The following is a 14,688-nucleotide window of genomic DNA, read 5'->3' as shown; positions in this document are numbered from 1 at the left end:
CAGAAAAATAATCAGATCTCTCTGCAAGGACAAAATGTGCTTAATCGAAAAACCTATTTAAAGAATCCGAAGGTTATGTCGAGATTGTATCCATTTTAAGGCAATAGCAACACAAGGTAATTTGATTACTTGATTAGACAACATTATCTTTATTGTAAATCAAGTTTCACTTATATTAGATTATCCTATACTTGGTTTTAGATGATTAAGCCCTTATATTCAAAATGTTCATTCGCAAAACAGAAACCCTATAGGATGATGAGAAATGCCAATCGTTCTGTTTAAATAAGATTCTTCTCAGTGATTAGAATGTGACAGAGATCCATACAATGTAAATGACTACATTTGCATGATGAGATTGATCCCTGGATAGTAAAAACACAGATGGAGACAGTTTTCTGATCAGATCACAGAGGATTACCAAACCACCTTTGAAGAAGTTTGAGGAGAAAGCATGAACTCCAGGTTTGTTCAAACAACCAATTAACATCTAAAAATCTATGTTTGTTTTGACAATGGCTGCAAAGCACTTAAATCCAATGTGAAGACAGTCTGCTCCTTTCACCAGATGAATGGTTTTATCTCACACAAACAATTCTGACAATAGCTAAGGTGTTTAAACAGACACCCCCTCCCCAGCTGTTGTTAAAACCTGACAGGATGGTTTTAACATCTGGGTGTCAGCTAAGGGGTGGTCCTTTTAGTGGATGAAGGATTTCAAATGAAATTTAGACAAACTTTGGCAAAATGAGTGCAATATGCCTGTATTTCAAAGGTTTAGCTTTAACTCCTAGATGGTGGAGATTTAAAATCCAGCAAAATTTGCGGTCTTTTTAAATGACTTCTTTAGCATTAAACGTCATGTTATTAAACTATTTTACAATTTGACCACTAAACCAAGAACTGTTTTACGGGTGTCAGTCTGTTCCACTGCCAAGAGATACTTATCTAACATTTCTCATGTGCTGCTGTGACTTCAATGTGCCTTAATTTTGTTAGTATTGTTAGTCAATTTTTAAGATTGTGAGGTTATAAATGAGACAGATTCTCAGAAATAAGTCCGTTTTCCATGTTAACATCATTCTGCAAAGACATCTTAGGTTCGGCTGATAATATTACTCATATGGGGCTTGGAAGGACATGAGAATAAGTAATGTTAACCAAGTTTGTTACCATCAGGGAGAGTTAACATTTTCCCTGCTATATTTTATTGGTATCAATGTGCTTAACTACTAAAAAAGTAGTAAAATAAATAGAGGTTTACTAACCCTGATCAACTAGAAAGAAAATATATAATCGTTAGTTGTCAAAGGGAATAAAACTTTTCATTAGGAATATATGAATTGCTCTGTTACACAGTATAAGAAAGCGGATTTTAAAATGATCAAAAGCAAACAAGTATTTAATGATAAACGAGTAAAATTGTTCGAACTATTCAATTATGAAAAAAAAACTGAAATATCAATCATTTAAAAAGAAAACAAAGTAACTTGCCCGTCATTGGACAAAACCCAAAGCGATGGTCCGCATCGTAGTTTGTTGTGGTGCCACACCACTTCATGCCGTCCCGCCGACCATCTGAAGTACAGTCAGTGTAGTTCCGGCCATTGTAAATGAATGGAAACTGACACAGAGCACCGTTTGAATTACCACCTCGTGTCATCACGGCCACTGTTGGAGAAAATGGATCAACGGAATCAGGATTTACTGCGATTCATATTAACTTCAGTAAAAATTTTATAATGATAGTAAAGGGCTTCTGAGCAAACAAGCCTGAAAATAATAACAAAACAAAAAAAACTTTTTACCATTTTTCTCTGTACAGAAAGAATATTTCTGCTCTTTCTCAAAGTCCGACGAAATAGAACACCACAGCTGCCCATCGCTACGCCCGTCAGAAGTACAGGAGTGGTAGGTTTTCCCCTTGTAAACAAATGGGAACACACAGGGAAGGCCTCCGGAGTTGCCACCATACACTGGAGCTGGTCCATCTGAGGGCCAACGTGAAAACAGCTCAGTGTTTATATTTGTCCTTTGAACATCATTTTGGGGGATTTCAGTTCAGAGGGTAGCTCTAGTGGGTGGCCTCAAATTGAATTTACCAAGAGAAGAGATTGTTTCTTACCCCACTGATCGCAGCTTACTCCATTTCCCATGCAGATACAGATCATCTTTTTATTTCCCTGGTTCTTGATCCAGCGCTGCCCATTGAAGTAAGTTAGGCCTGAGTCAGTCTTGCAGGGTCCCTCCAGGAGCTCTGGTACAGAGACAGGGTGGTAGACTGCAGGCTGGATGTTGGTCACCAAATGAGAGCCAGTGCCTGTAACACAATGTGTGACTTAAATAGGATCTCAAAAATATAAGGTTTGCCCTACCAAGAACTACTGCATGATGTACCATTATGGGAGAGTTTGCAGTGATGAATTTATCAAGGTAAAACAGGATAACTGCCTTTTTCTCCTATTGCACATTCAAATTGAAACATAAACATTCATTAAAATAATTGTAAAATGCATAGGGATGTTGAGCAGTTAGGATCATACCTGCAGTCAAATACCATTAAAATCTAAGCTGTGTCTCTGTGGTTCCGCAGACAGGGACCATAACGATATTGCTTTTTCCATTTTAGACCAAAATATCAATAATTCCATTATTGATTTTAATTCAACATACAGTAATTTACTTTCATTTTGTCATTATGCAGTTATCTACAAAGAGGATAATAGTTGTCAATAGGAAAGACCTAATCTTTCACCACCAACAACTGCAAAACCGCAACTAGATGCAATAGTAATGCAAAAAAAAAATGTCACTGTAGTGAATATGAATGCAATTTTTTGCCTTGACATGTCCCATTTTGCAGTGTTATATATGAAATGATACTGATAACAACTGACTTTTTATTTCCACCAACAATATTCATTAGAGATCCAAATGAACTTTCAATGAGGAATGGAAGATAATTCTGTATATGGGTTGTAAAAGAGCAAAAGGGGACTGTAGGAATGAAACACCTTTGTTATGACGCTTTCTGCAGAAGGGTATTTGCTGCTCACCACATCACCAGAGAACGACATTTCTAAAACCTCTTCAGAGAGCAAATGATCAGTTCCTGCAGTTTTTTGAAGCCTAAAAACTACAATATCACCAGTAATCACAAGAGTCTTGCACTATAACATCAAGCTCCATTGCTTTAAAACCAATTTTAGGAGGAATTGTTTTTGCTATGTTTTACATTGCCATTTCAGTAATGGAATATACTGTATATTGAAAACTATTGACTGTTCCAAACAATATAAAAAAAATAGTAAAACAATTTATTATAAGTAAATAAACTAGTCAATTTCAATAACATGACCATAAATATCATTAGAACTTTTAAAATATAATGCTAATAATTATAACATTTTTACTGGCTCACACATAGCAGTTTAAGAAGCCAACATATCCCTAGAGCAGTATGAGATGCGTTTAGTAACAGTAGTCCATAAACACTGATAAAGATGTGAAATAATGAACTTGAACAGGACTGTTTTATGGACTCTATGTAACCCCAAAAAAGCTTGAAAACAGTTTTAATACCACCAGCTGCTCCTGAATGACATGCATTGGCACAACACAAGGATTTACTGAGAAAATGGAACCATAACCTCAGATAAAAGTCATAAATTGCAGCTCACCCCTTTGCTATTTACAGATATTACATCACAACGAGCTCATTTTTCTACTTCACTCTTCATAATCTCTCTAATCAGAGCTCTTTTTCCCATTAATTCCATGTGTAGTTTTCTCACATCCTCTGGTTCCCACACACAATCCATGTCGCCTCATCTCATGAGGTAATGATCTTAAGCTAAAAGACATGTCATTCTCCCGTTGTAGACATTTGGCACCTTTTATCTGTCACTCCTTATAACATCTGTTTTTGGTCAAGATTCTTCCCCAACCAGAGTGACAAAGAGAAAAAGTAAACATGGATACCATCAGTTCTCACCTAAGCCGGTGGTGTGAAGTGAGGCATGTCGTTCACACTTCATCTCCCCACGGCCGTTCCCTGTGCAGAGACACTGGAGCTGGTGGCCACGAGAATCTGTCTTTGTCCATGTGTCTCCAATACGGTATGAGGTCTGAGTATCCTGGTCATTACAGCGATCTAGGAGAAAGGTTTGGTGAGTATAAAAGTGATGAGGACTAAAATACTTAAATACAGTGGAAGTCTGAAGGTAAGGGATGCTGTGGAAATCTAAATAAGAATGCCTCTGGAAATATCTGTAATTATTAAGAGCAAAATTATTAAATTACTTCTTCTGTGGAACAGAGGTTTCCATGTCAGTGTCAAAAAAACTTTGGTGGGTATTTGTGAACATGAAGAGGGAAATGAAGTAAGCCAAAAAGCCTTCATGGTCACCGAAAACTCCTGGATGTAATAACAGGCTAATAAGCTAAAGAAAATCTATCACTGTCTGTTGCATCAGATTGGATAAAGATGCATGTAACTGTTTAAAAAGCTGGCACTGCTGTAGAACATGTCCTCCAAAAAGTGTTGAAAGAACCAAAATATACAAGCTTCACACTCCCAACTGTTCTCACAGGGAGACTAAAGTGACGCTAGTTTTGAATAACACAGTTGGACATCCAAAAAATGAAAAGTTTTGATTGTCTGCTGGAATGACTCTCAGTGACCTAGATTTTTCCTTTGAAAGTCACTAAAGGTTAAAAAAAAAAGTACACACTTTGATTAAACTGAATTTACTTTTAATTTACTAAAACTGGCTTTTTTAGGTTCAGGTTGAAACTAAATAATAATAGATCATGTGACCTATTTTCTGGTCACCGATATAGTGAAGCTCTGACCTTTTATCTAAAAGGCTCATTAAAAAGAAAAAAAATAACAGGGTCTTGACATAGATTGGTTAAAGATTTCAATTTAAACCAATCGGTACATTTTAAAGCTATGATCATATTAGTTGTAGTTTTTAAAAACTAAGACTGTTATTTCCACTGCGACTGGGTTGCATTTATATGTGGTGCATTCACTGATTGTATTTTATTTTATTCTTATTATTTGTCTCACCTGACTCTGGTCACTAACCTATTTCTTTATGTTTCAAATAGATGTCAAATTACAATAGATGTTAGGGGAAACTAAGAAAGAAAATGCAGAAGAAGTAGGTCCAATAATTACTTCTGGATGTGCATGTGATCAGTCCATTTCCCTCTCCCAGACAGGTGCAGTCGATAATCATCCATCCCTGGTACTGCTTCTCCCATGTCTCCCCAACAACGTAGGATCGTCCAACAGACTGGTCAACGCAACGCTCAGCTGCAAAATAAAAGCTTGAGCTTAACAGCTACTAAAACCGACTGGTTTTCTCAGTATAAACCATCAGAATGGTTCTGAAGTAAAGTAAACAATTTAAGAATTGGCATAAAACTTAGACCCAGCAATCAGTCCGCTGCCTGAGTGACTCACCTACAGGTTTACAAGTCCATTCTCCCTTGCCATTACCCAGACAGACACACTCCAGCATGTAGCCTCCTTCATGGGGTCTTCTCCAGGTGTCTCCGATCTTATATGAGGCCCCGTTATCATGACAGCGATCTGGATAAATAGAAACAAAAAATAGATGTCTCTATTTCCCAGGTGTGTAAACAGCAGGCTCACAGGAATTAAAAGATCTCAGACATTTCCATCATTATCCAACCCCTTCAGCTAACTGCAAGCAGCTGCCCGGCATCACTTCTTAAACAGCTGCCAAGATTATGAAGTTTAAGAATGTTTTTTAGTTTGGCAAAGAATGGCAGGAAAAGAATTCAGGCGGGATGCAACTGTAAGATATAACTATCCATCATACAGACATCTTGTGTGCAGAACCAACAAGCAACACATACTCGCAATGGTGCAACTGATTCTGCCCTTCCCGGATCCAATACATGTGCAGTCCCAGATCATGCCATCCCTTGGGCTCTCAAAGGTTTCTCCCACGTTGTAGTACTTCTGGCCGAGTTTGTCATAGCACTTTTCCTCTGTTATAGGTAAAAGGAAAAGAAATAATGACCTTTAAGTTAAAAAATGCTAAAAATGATGTAAAACTATTCAAACGGCAAAGACAAACAAGTCAACGATTTTATTTGGGTTCAAACTCATAGTCAAACATGGTGTGGTGCATAATTGTGAAGAAAAAGAAAATGGTAATGGCTTCCTATTAAAAAAAAAAGACAAATGTAGTATTTGTATTCAGAAATCTTTGTTCAAGTCCTGCAACAGATTCTCTTTCTATTTTACTTTTTTCTATTTAGGGTCTTTGTCCTGCTAGAAGGTTAACATCCACCCTTTTTCTTTGTAGCCTCAAAAAAGTATTCTTATAGAACAGCTCTTTAAAAAACTCATAAATTTTACCAGATTCTCTAATCCCATCAGCATGATGCTGCCACCACTATGTTTCACCATAGGGAAGTTATATTTAGGTGCTGTGAAGCATTACTTTCTACCCTCAGAGACTATGTTCCCAACATAGTGTTCATCAAGCTGTGGTCAGAACTTTCTTCTAGCCACTTTCTTTATTTCTAAGGGCAAAATTAACAGTTTAAAGCTAAAGTGAACAGCTATGTAATAGTACATCTGCTTTTCTTTATAAAACAAAAATTCAACTTTACCTTTATATTGACTTTATGTAACTAGTTGCACTGTTACCAATAATTTATTAGTATCAAAGTAAAAGAGGCTTAATACAAGTACAAGCCACACTATTACGTTTTCATAGTGGAAAAGTGTTAAAGCATCCAGGGTGATGTTACTACAAACAAACTAACCTTCTGGTTTGCTTCTGCACTTAATCCCAGCAACTCCATTGCAGGTACAAATCAGAGTGCCGCTTAAATAGCGGCGCTCCCACTGCTCGTTAACATTATATGACCGACCGTTCTCTATACAGCCATCTGAGGAAAGAAGAGAGAAACACATAAGAGAAAAGAAAATATAATTTCACACTGGTTAATACAGAGCCAATCTGGAGGTCCAGACTGGAAAGACAAATGCCATTCCTGGACAGTGTCTCTCTTCACCTCCAGCTTCGCACAAATCATTACCACTGGTTACACAACCAAGGGAACCCTATTTATACCAGAATAACTGATCACTATAATTAAACATTTAGATAAAATGATAAAACAACATCCCTTATGTTTCTGAAAAAAACCTCGACAGTGGAAACAGGGCTTCAAAGGGACCTCTAAACTGTCATAAATCATTTGCACAGGGTGGAGAAGAATAGTCATTCCCTTTTTCTCCCCCACCAGGAACATTCTTTGTACAGAGCTCCATACTTCCAGAGCAATTATCGTTTTTTTCCCCTTTAATCCACTTTACAATGGTTTTCCAATGTCTTATTTTAACTCTGTATGAACTTTGGGCACTTAGAGGAGGGCTTGAGTCAAAGGTTAATCCTGTGACCCAGAGAACAGAGAGTGATTAAAGGTAATTAGTGCTTGATGTCATCATTAGAGTTGATAACATAAAATAAAAAAGCCTTAACAGATAAGAATTTTCAGATCAGTGAAAACATTTTATGGAAAAAGAAATATTTTAATTGTAAAAAAAAAAAAAAAGTTACAAATCATCCAAAAATATTCTCAGATTAAATGATATGAATTCAGAGAAGAAAGGAAAAGATAAATCCATCCTACCTTGAGAGACAGAGGAAGGGCGATACTGCTGCGGGTTATTGTGCGCCTCCTGGGGCATGCAGCGCACTGCGCTCCCGACGCACAGGGCGACCAGCACCCTGGTTAAGGCGCTGTGACCCGACATTTTGTTGAAAAGTTAAACCCGCTCGGGTGCTGCAATATCCACAGGTGCTCCTAGTGAGATGTTCTGTCTGTGATTATTTCACCACCGCTGGAGAGTTTGGGGTATGCAGCAGCGCTCCACTTTCTGCAGCTCTCCAACCTCCCCCGTCAGCCTGTGGCCCCTGAGTGGAGGGTTTCTCTGTGCTGGGAGTGATTTATTTGGGCATGGCTTAGTTTCAGACAGAGGAGGCAGGTCCAACAATGTGAGAGACTACCCACGCAGTGTGTAACAGAAGCAGAGAACCTTATTCTGAATCTGGGCGTTTCTTTTGTATGAGGCACTCAATTTGAAATTTTGGGTCCTTCAGATTGTATTAACTAACGGAAATACAAACTACAAATGTTGGCGTTTGCAGAAAATGTTTTATTTTTTTACTTTTTATATATATATGAGCCTTTAAATAATGATGCTTTGTGTAACTTTAATATTTCCAACTGAAAAGAACATTGATTCCTTTACAAATACGATGCCAGAAACCTTTATTTCAACACGTTTTATGTAAAGTCTGCAAAAAATATTATATTATCCTAACTATTTCATGTTCTTACCTCGTTTAATTGAAGAAACACATAGTTGTGAAGTAAAAAGCTGTTTTGGTTTCCTAAAATAAAGTGTGGATTTATATTTTGCCCCCTTATTCTGATACCACAAAATAAAATTCGGTGCCTACCAACTGACTTAAATGGCTAAACAGATTCTTTTTTTAACCATTTATAAACTTTTATAAGCTCATATATGTAGAAATAGGACTGTCTTGTGAATGCTTGTTATTTAGAGAATATTAGGGACTAAACATACAGTCAGAGCTACAATGGAAATATTTTACTTAATTTGGTGAGATCAGTTCATTTCAATTCAGTTTATTCATCTAGCGCCAATTCAGAACACATGTCATTTCAAGGCGCTTTACAGTTCAACCAGATCATACAGACAAATTGATTCAAAGTTTTCTAATGTAAACCAGTTGATTGCATCGACTCATTGACTCAAATGCAATCCCCCACACTAAGCATGCTTGTAGCAACAGTAGGGAGGAAAAACTCCCTTTTAACAGGAAAAAACCTCCAGGAGAACCAGGCTCAGTGTGAGCGGCCATCTGCAGAGGCCGACTGGGGTTCAAGGAGACAGAAGCAGAGATACAAAAAGCAACTGTAAAGGCGGCCCTGTCCAGGAAACACACAGCTAGGCAGACGAGCTCCGAGCCAGCTCCCATGTCGGAGGATGAAGAGAGCACATCCAGCCAGTCACAGTCAGAGAAACAGGACTACACTGGAAAACAGGCCAATCTCCAACATATCTAAACAAGGGTGTTAATGGCAGCAGCACAGCTGAAATTTCTCTCCAGTATGGTGTCACAGCCAAACAGGAACAGACGAGGCAAAGCTACTATGTGTCAGGGTTTGGTTGAGGTTTTGAGGACCCAAATGCAGAGGCAGAGAGGCAGAACTATGGAGACATCTGGGGAAACCACACACGAGGAGCCAGGGAGAGACGAGGTAGGTGGACAACAGCATGGGAGGACAGCAAAGACAAGGAACCAACCAAAAATGGACCCAGCAGAGCCCAGTCTGGACACCCTGAGGGATTTCTTCCTGAAGCTGGGAAAAACTCTGGACACTATTTCCAGTCTCAGCCCGCCTGGGGAGAGGGTGAGTGCAGCTAGCCAATTAAAACAGATGTCTCCTTAGTTCTGGTTTGCTTTTCGTTATTAGTTGGATTTTTGCATTCCTGCCTTTGTTTACTGTTTTGCCCCATTAAACTCCAAGAAATCTCATCAGCCTCTCTGCCTCTGCATTTTGGGTCCTCAAGCCACAGCGAAACCCTGACACTATGAGAAAAAAGCAGAGAGCATAACGTTAGAGATTGAACTAATAGATTCTGCAAAGTGGGAGAATAGAGACAGAATGAAGCAGAATGATGAAATGGGGGTCCCTATGTCCTCCAGAAGTCTAAGCCTATAGCAGCATAACTATAGAGATAGCTCAGGATAACCTGAACCATTCTAACTATAAGCTTGATCAAAAAGGAAAGTTTTAAGCCTAGCCTTAAAAGTAGACAGGGTGTCTGCCTCACAGACTAAGTTAAATTTCAGATCTAAATCCAATTGTGAATCTGTGGCATGAGTGGATAAATAACAATTTAGCTAATTATGTGTGTGTATTTGACTTGGCTTCTGCAATTTTTAAATTTATTGGCTCGAGGTTGTAAGTTGAAAAGTTTGGAAAAGCGTTGATCGAACTGCATCCAGCTTTATTTGCAGTAAAATAAATATTCGCTGATTGTGCAGTTTTAAGGTTATATAGTGTGAGAAGGTTAATATGTTGTGCATATTTTTTACAGTATTCACTATATTCAACTGTCTGTACTGGGCTCTAAGGCACTGCTGTAGTTATCCACATCAGGAGCAGTAGGCTTCAGGAATTAGGTCACATGATGTCAGCGCCTGGAAAGTCTCCAACAGTCTAAAGTTTCAGTGTCTGGGAAGCGTTTCCATTACCAGGTGTTTTATTGAAACGATTTTTCAGTAATTTAAGCTTCTCTATGTCTGTAATCTGAAATTCAAAGATTTTGTGTTTTTGTATTTTTGCCACAATGATTTCTCTTTCCATTCAACTTTATCATTTTAGGTCTACAGTCCTGTGTGTATGTGTGTATGGGTTCGTTTGAAAGCATTATAACATAGGGCTTACATTTATAGAGCTTTCCTTATTCAGGACCAATTGTTCTTTTGGGATGACTTTCTATTTATTTTGGTCACCTTAGGAGAGTTGAAACCTTACCTGAGGGCAGCCTTTAACTGCCTGTCTAAACCAAGAACTGAAACATGTCATGACTCATGGAGATTTAGGACTTTATTAGCATTTGTTTGACATTTATTTGATTCCATTAAGTTGTGTTGCTCCAGCTCAAATGGCTTCTTAATTTCAAGGAATTCACTGTTCAAGGTATATGGAGTCCATTTTGGTGTTTTTCTAAATACAGTACAGCCATACCTGTAAGTTAATTTGCATACAGTGAATTTCAATTATTTAATTACTTTTTATCTTTGACAAAAAATATAGTAAAGTAAGACTCAGTTGAACAGTTGATTGTACAATGCCAACTTGTTAAAGCTATTGAATGAACAAACAAATGACATAGATTGCTTAGAGAAATGCACACATCCATAATTGTGTAACGATATCAGATATGTAATAAAAAAAACTTGTGAATATATTTAACGAGCTTATACTCTCCCCATCAGCATCTGAAAAACACAAACACGATGCAGTATAAAATCTAATATGCTCCGTTAAAGTCTTCCAGTGGATGATTGGGTTTGGAGTCATAACAAAATGACAGAGGAAAATGTCTGCCTGTTGCAGTTTAAACCAACAATGTTGACAAGCACTACTGAAATAAAGTGTACCAAAAATAATTATGCTAAACCCTATGCTTGACTTTATTATATTCTGTATAATCACAGCCTTATTCATGATAGAAAAATATACTTTCGCTAAAATAAAAAAAAGCTCCAGTTGTAAACAATATTTTCGATACAAATTGAAAAATACTTGCAGGATGTCCTCATCTCCTTTGCAATATCATGGGATCAGCTTTTACAGTGGTGAAAGGGATTAATCTGTGGATAGCTTCTACATTAAGCAAATCAATCCTAGGGAAAATGTGAGAGAAGACTGTAACCACTGTGTTATGAAGGACGGACACATAAATCCTCAGAGAACTGACACATCTTTTGGGTTCTTGCAGAGATTTTTTTCTGAAATTATTTTGACATCTGTCTTAACACTTCATTATTGTTTACCACTTGATTCACATCAGGACACAGTAATTGATTGCAGAGGATTACTGAAATGACTCATGTGTTCCAATTTTACTGATAGATGGTTTTCTGTTATGTAGTTTTTCTTATTCTAATTGTTCAGGTTTAGTAGTCTATGCTCATCATAAGTTAATTATAACCTAAGCTGATATCCGGATAGGGAGGATCACAGAAGGGCTAAATATGGCCCAATAGACACAGTTGATGTTGTTAATCCACATTGAAACAAAGCTCTTTCATCAATATTTAATTTGCTTAAATATGTCAATTTAATCAAAGCCAGAACAATGACAGGTTTCATATAGGCTCCCAAAACTGATAACTGTGAGACTCTAAAGCAGTTTTGGCTCACTCCAGTCCTCTATAGCCTGTGTCCTAAATGTTTTATGCTCCTTTGGTTCAACACACCTGAATCAAATAAAGAGTCCTCACAGTAAGGACTTGATGACATACAAAGAAGACTATTCAGCCATCAATTTAGCTGCAGTGGAGCAAAGACAAAAATAAATTATAAGGGGTATTAATTTTGAGAGCTTGAGTTGACCACTTCTCTAAAGTCTGAATGGGTTCCAGTGTAACCTTCTAATATGCACAATTTGGAGATGTGTGTGCTCCTCCTTGGCTAGAGGCCCAGGTCCATGAAGACTGCAGCCCTGTTAATTTCAATGCCAAAGAAGTCCAAGCAAGACCTTTTTTGTTGTTTTTCAAGGCATGGGTTATTTGTGCCAGTCTGCCAAAATTCTTGTTATTTCCAGAGCAGAGCTACATTGTTAAAATCTTTTGAGTAAATTATCTTGCTTGAGCAGATACGTGCAGCCAGAAATGAAGTTAAATGTGATTGTAAAGTTTAGTTTCTTATTGAATGCCAAAAACATTATGTCTAGGTTACTCAATAGGATTATATAAAATAAAAATGACAGTGTCAGTGCATCTTAAGGACTTTTAATGGGGCAAGTACAAAAGCAAAAACCTCTCTAAGATATCCAAAGCCCAACTTGAAATATATATTTTTTTCTATGTGGGTTTTGCACTTAGAACAACCTTTATTTACCTGTCCATGTTGGGACGTTCTAGTTTGTATTGATGAAAAAAGAACTACTGTAAGACCATCAAAATCACTATTTAGTAGATAGAAAAAAATGATCAATTTTGGAAAAACAAGCAGCTGAAATTAAATTCTTCCAAAGGTGGCTGGGCTAACGACGTAAAACCTCAGATATTTAGGAATCTATCTTATAAAAGAATACTTTGAACCAAAAGGGGGGAAACAAAAACAACATTTATAACCCTTTGATGAAATGATAACATATGTATTGAGATATTTGTGTAATTTTTTTTAATCGTTTTTATTCTGAACTTTAGCCAGTTTTTTAAAATGATCAGTTTTCCAAATAATAGCTTCACAGTGAAAGAGTGTCTTCAGTTTTAAATATCGTTAAATATTTTATTCAAGACTGGTCCACAACATGGAACATTGAAATAAAAGATTGGCTTTTTGCCACTACATCCCAGCCCTTCTCTCCCTCACTGGAGTGGTAAAGACGACATTCATTGCTGTAGTTTCCATCTGTAAACCACGTCAGCTACTGCAAGGCTCTGACCAGTCAGGATGTAACTGCTAATCTCTTTTTAAAGACATTATTGTGCAACCTAAGTGCCTAATGTGGCTTCTTGTATAAATATACGAGCATTCTCATGGTTAAACTGAAGAAATTAAAATGGAACTTTACCATTTAAAGTGAATCAGAGATCACCAATGCGGAAATTGCACTAATGTTTTTCATTATACAATGTGGGAAAAATGCACCAACAAACTAAAAAAAAAATGGATGCGGGATTGCTTTACCATATGCCAGCTTAACAAACTTTCCTCAAAATGCATGTATTCGTCTATAAAACTATTTCAAACATGGCAATGAACTTTGCAAATAGCACAACAATTGTTGCTGTCAGGAGGGGTAGAAAANAGTCGTAACGAACTTCAACCTTAAAACCAATTCAGTCTCAAAAAGGATACAATTATTTGGGAAAAAGCTATTTTATGAACCACTCTTTCTATTATCGATTTAAAAAGTAGTTTATCATTTTTGAGGGTGGAGAGGTCTACTTTGGTTTGGGTCCCTGTTGGAAAGACCCCTGATCAGTCTCTATGACCAAAAATCATTGGAGAAAAGATGCATGAAAATAGAATATGTAATTTCTTAAATGCCTTAAACTTTTTACTTTTTTTATGGATAAGAGGGCAAAGAGACGGATTGATTCATTGATAAATAACAGTAAACTTACTTCCAACATCTAGTTTTGCTGCTGAATCTACAATTATTTCACCTACTGTGTGCATTTGTTTTATATACCAGTGTAGATTTTTTCTTGTTACATTACACAGTTAAATAATCTCAGCTGAAAAGGGATACATACAGAATGAAAAAAAAAAGTCTTCTAGCCCTTCCCTTTGCTTTGGCTAGATAAGGCCACAGTCTGAGGAAAGATGAAGAGATAAGAAGAGCAGACTCAACACTTTTCTCATTCTGATTAGTTCCAGATATCTCCAAATCTTACAACTTAAAACGCTCCAATGGGCTTAAGTAAGGGAAATAACTGCCTTGTGTTTATTTGCTCAATCAGTAGCTAGAGGCAACTTATTCATGGCTTAAAAGATTGACAATCATGAAACATGGAGATTTTTTTTCTGTAAACATTGTTAAAAGTTAAAGCTTACCTTAGGGGCTAACCTATCTTTTCTTTTGTTGTAAAGCTAATTTACATTACTCGTATTTTCTAAAGTTCGTTTTTTTATTATTTAGTGTTTGACCATCAACTCTCATTTTATTGTATATTTTCTCCTCTTTAAATAAATAAGCAATGTAAAAAATAGTTTCCTTTGCTACTGCTTTGTTACTAATCAGCATTTTTCAGATCCACTGTGGTGCTTTTTGTTCAGCGATTTACTGGCAGAGAAAAACTTCCAATGCAATAAATGTTTGGCACCACCCAAGCCACATGCCGAAGTCACAAC

General features: G+C 37.0%; 1 protein-coding gene across 1 annotated transcript in view; it reads right to left on the bottom strand.

The window, feature by feature from the left end:
• LOC107092660 (fibronectin-like) overlaps window positions 1–7,978 on the bottom strand; it is a 35,609-nt gene extending 27,631 nt beyond the window's left edge. The window contains exons 1-9 of the mRNA XM_015387257.1: window positions 7,687–7,978; window positions 6,814–6,939; window positions 5,893–6,027; window positions 5,474–5,602; window positions 5,186–5,323; window positions 3,995–4,153; window positions 2,126–2,320; window positions 1,809–1,991; window positions 1,495–1,671 (exon numbers count right to left, since the gene is read on the bottom strand). Of these exons, the coding sequence (XP_015242743.1) occupies window positions 1,495–1,671; window positions 1,809–1,991; window positions 2,126–2,320; window positions 3,995–4,153; window positions 5,186–5,323; window positions 5,474–5,602; window positions 5,893–6,027; window positions 6,814–6,939; window positions 7,687–7,810 (1,366 nt within the window). The 5' untranslated portion in view covers window positions 7,811–7,978. The remainder of the gene's footprint in view (window positions 1–1,494; window positions 1,672–1,808; window positions 1,992–2,125; window positions 2,321–3,994; window positions 4,154–5,185; window positions 5,324–5,473; window positions 5,603–5,892; window positions 6,028–6,813; window positions 6,940–7,686) is intronic.
• Between the last annotated feature and the right edge of the window lie 6,710 nt (window positions 7,979–14,688).

Source organism: Cyprinodon variegatus, unplaced genomic scaffold, assembly GCF_000732505.1.
Source record: "Cyprinodon variegatus isolate N-32 unplaced genomic scaffold, C_variegatus-1.0 Scaffold389, whole genome shotgun sequence".
In the NCBI taxonomy this organism is placed as follows: Eukaryota; Metazoa; Chordata; class Actinopteri; order Cyprinodontiformes; family Cyprinodontidae; genus Cyprinodon; species Cyprinodon variegatus.
The sequence above is the reverse complement of the archived record's forward strand: the minus strand, read 5'-3'. Positions and strand labels throughout refer to the sequence as shown.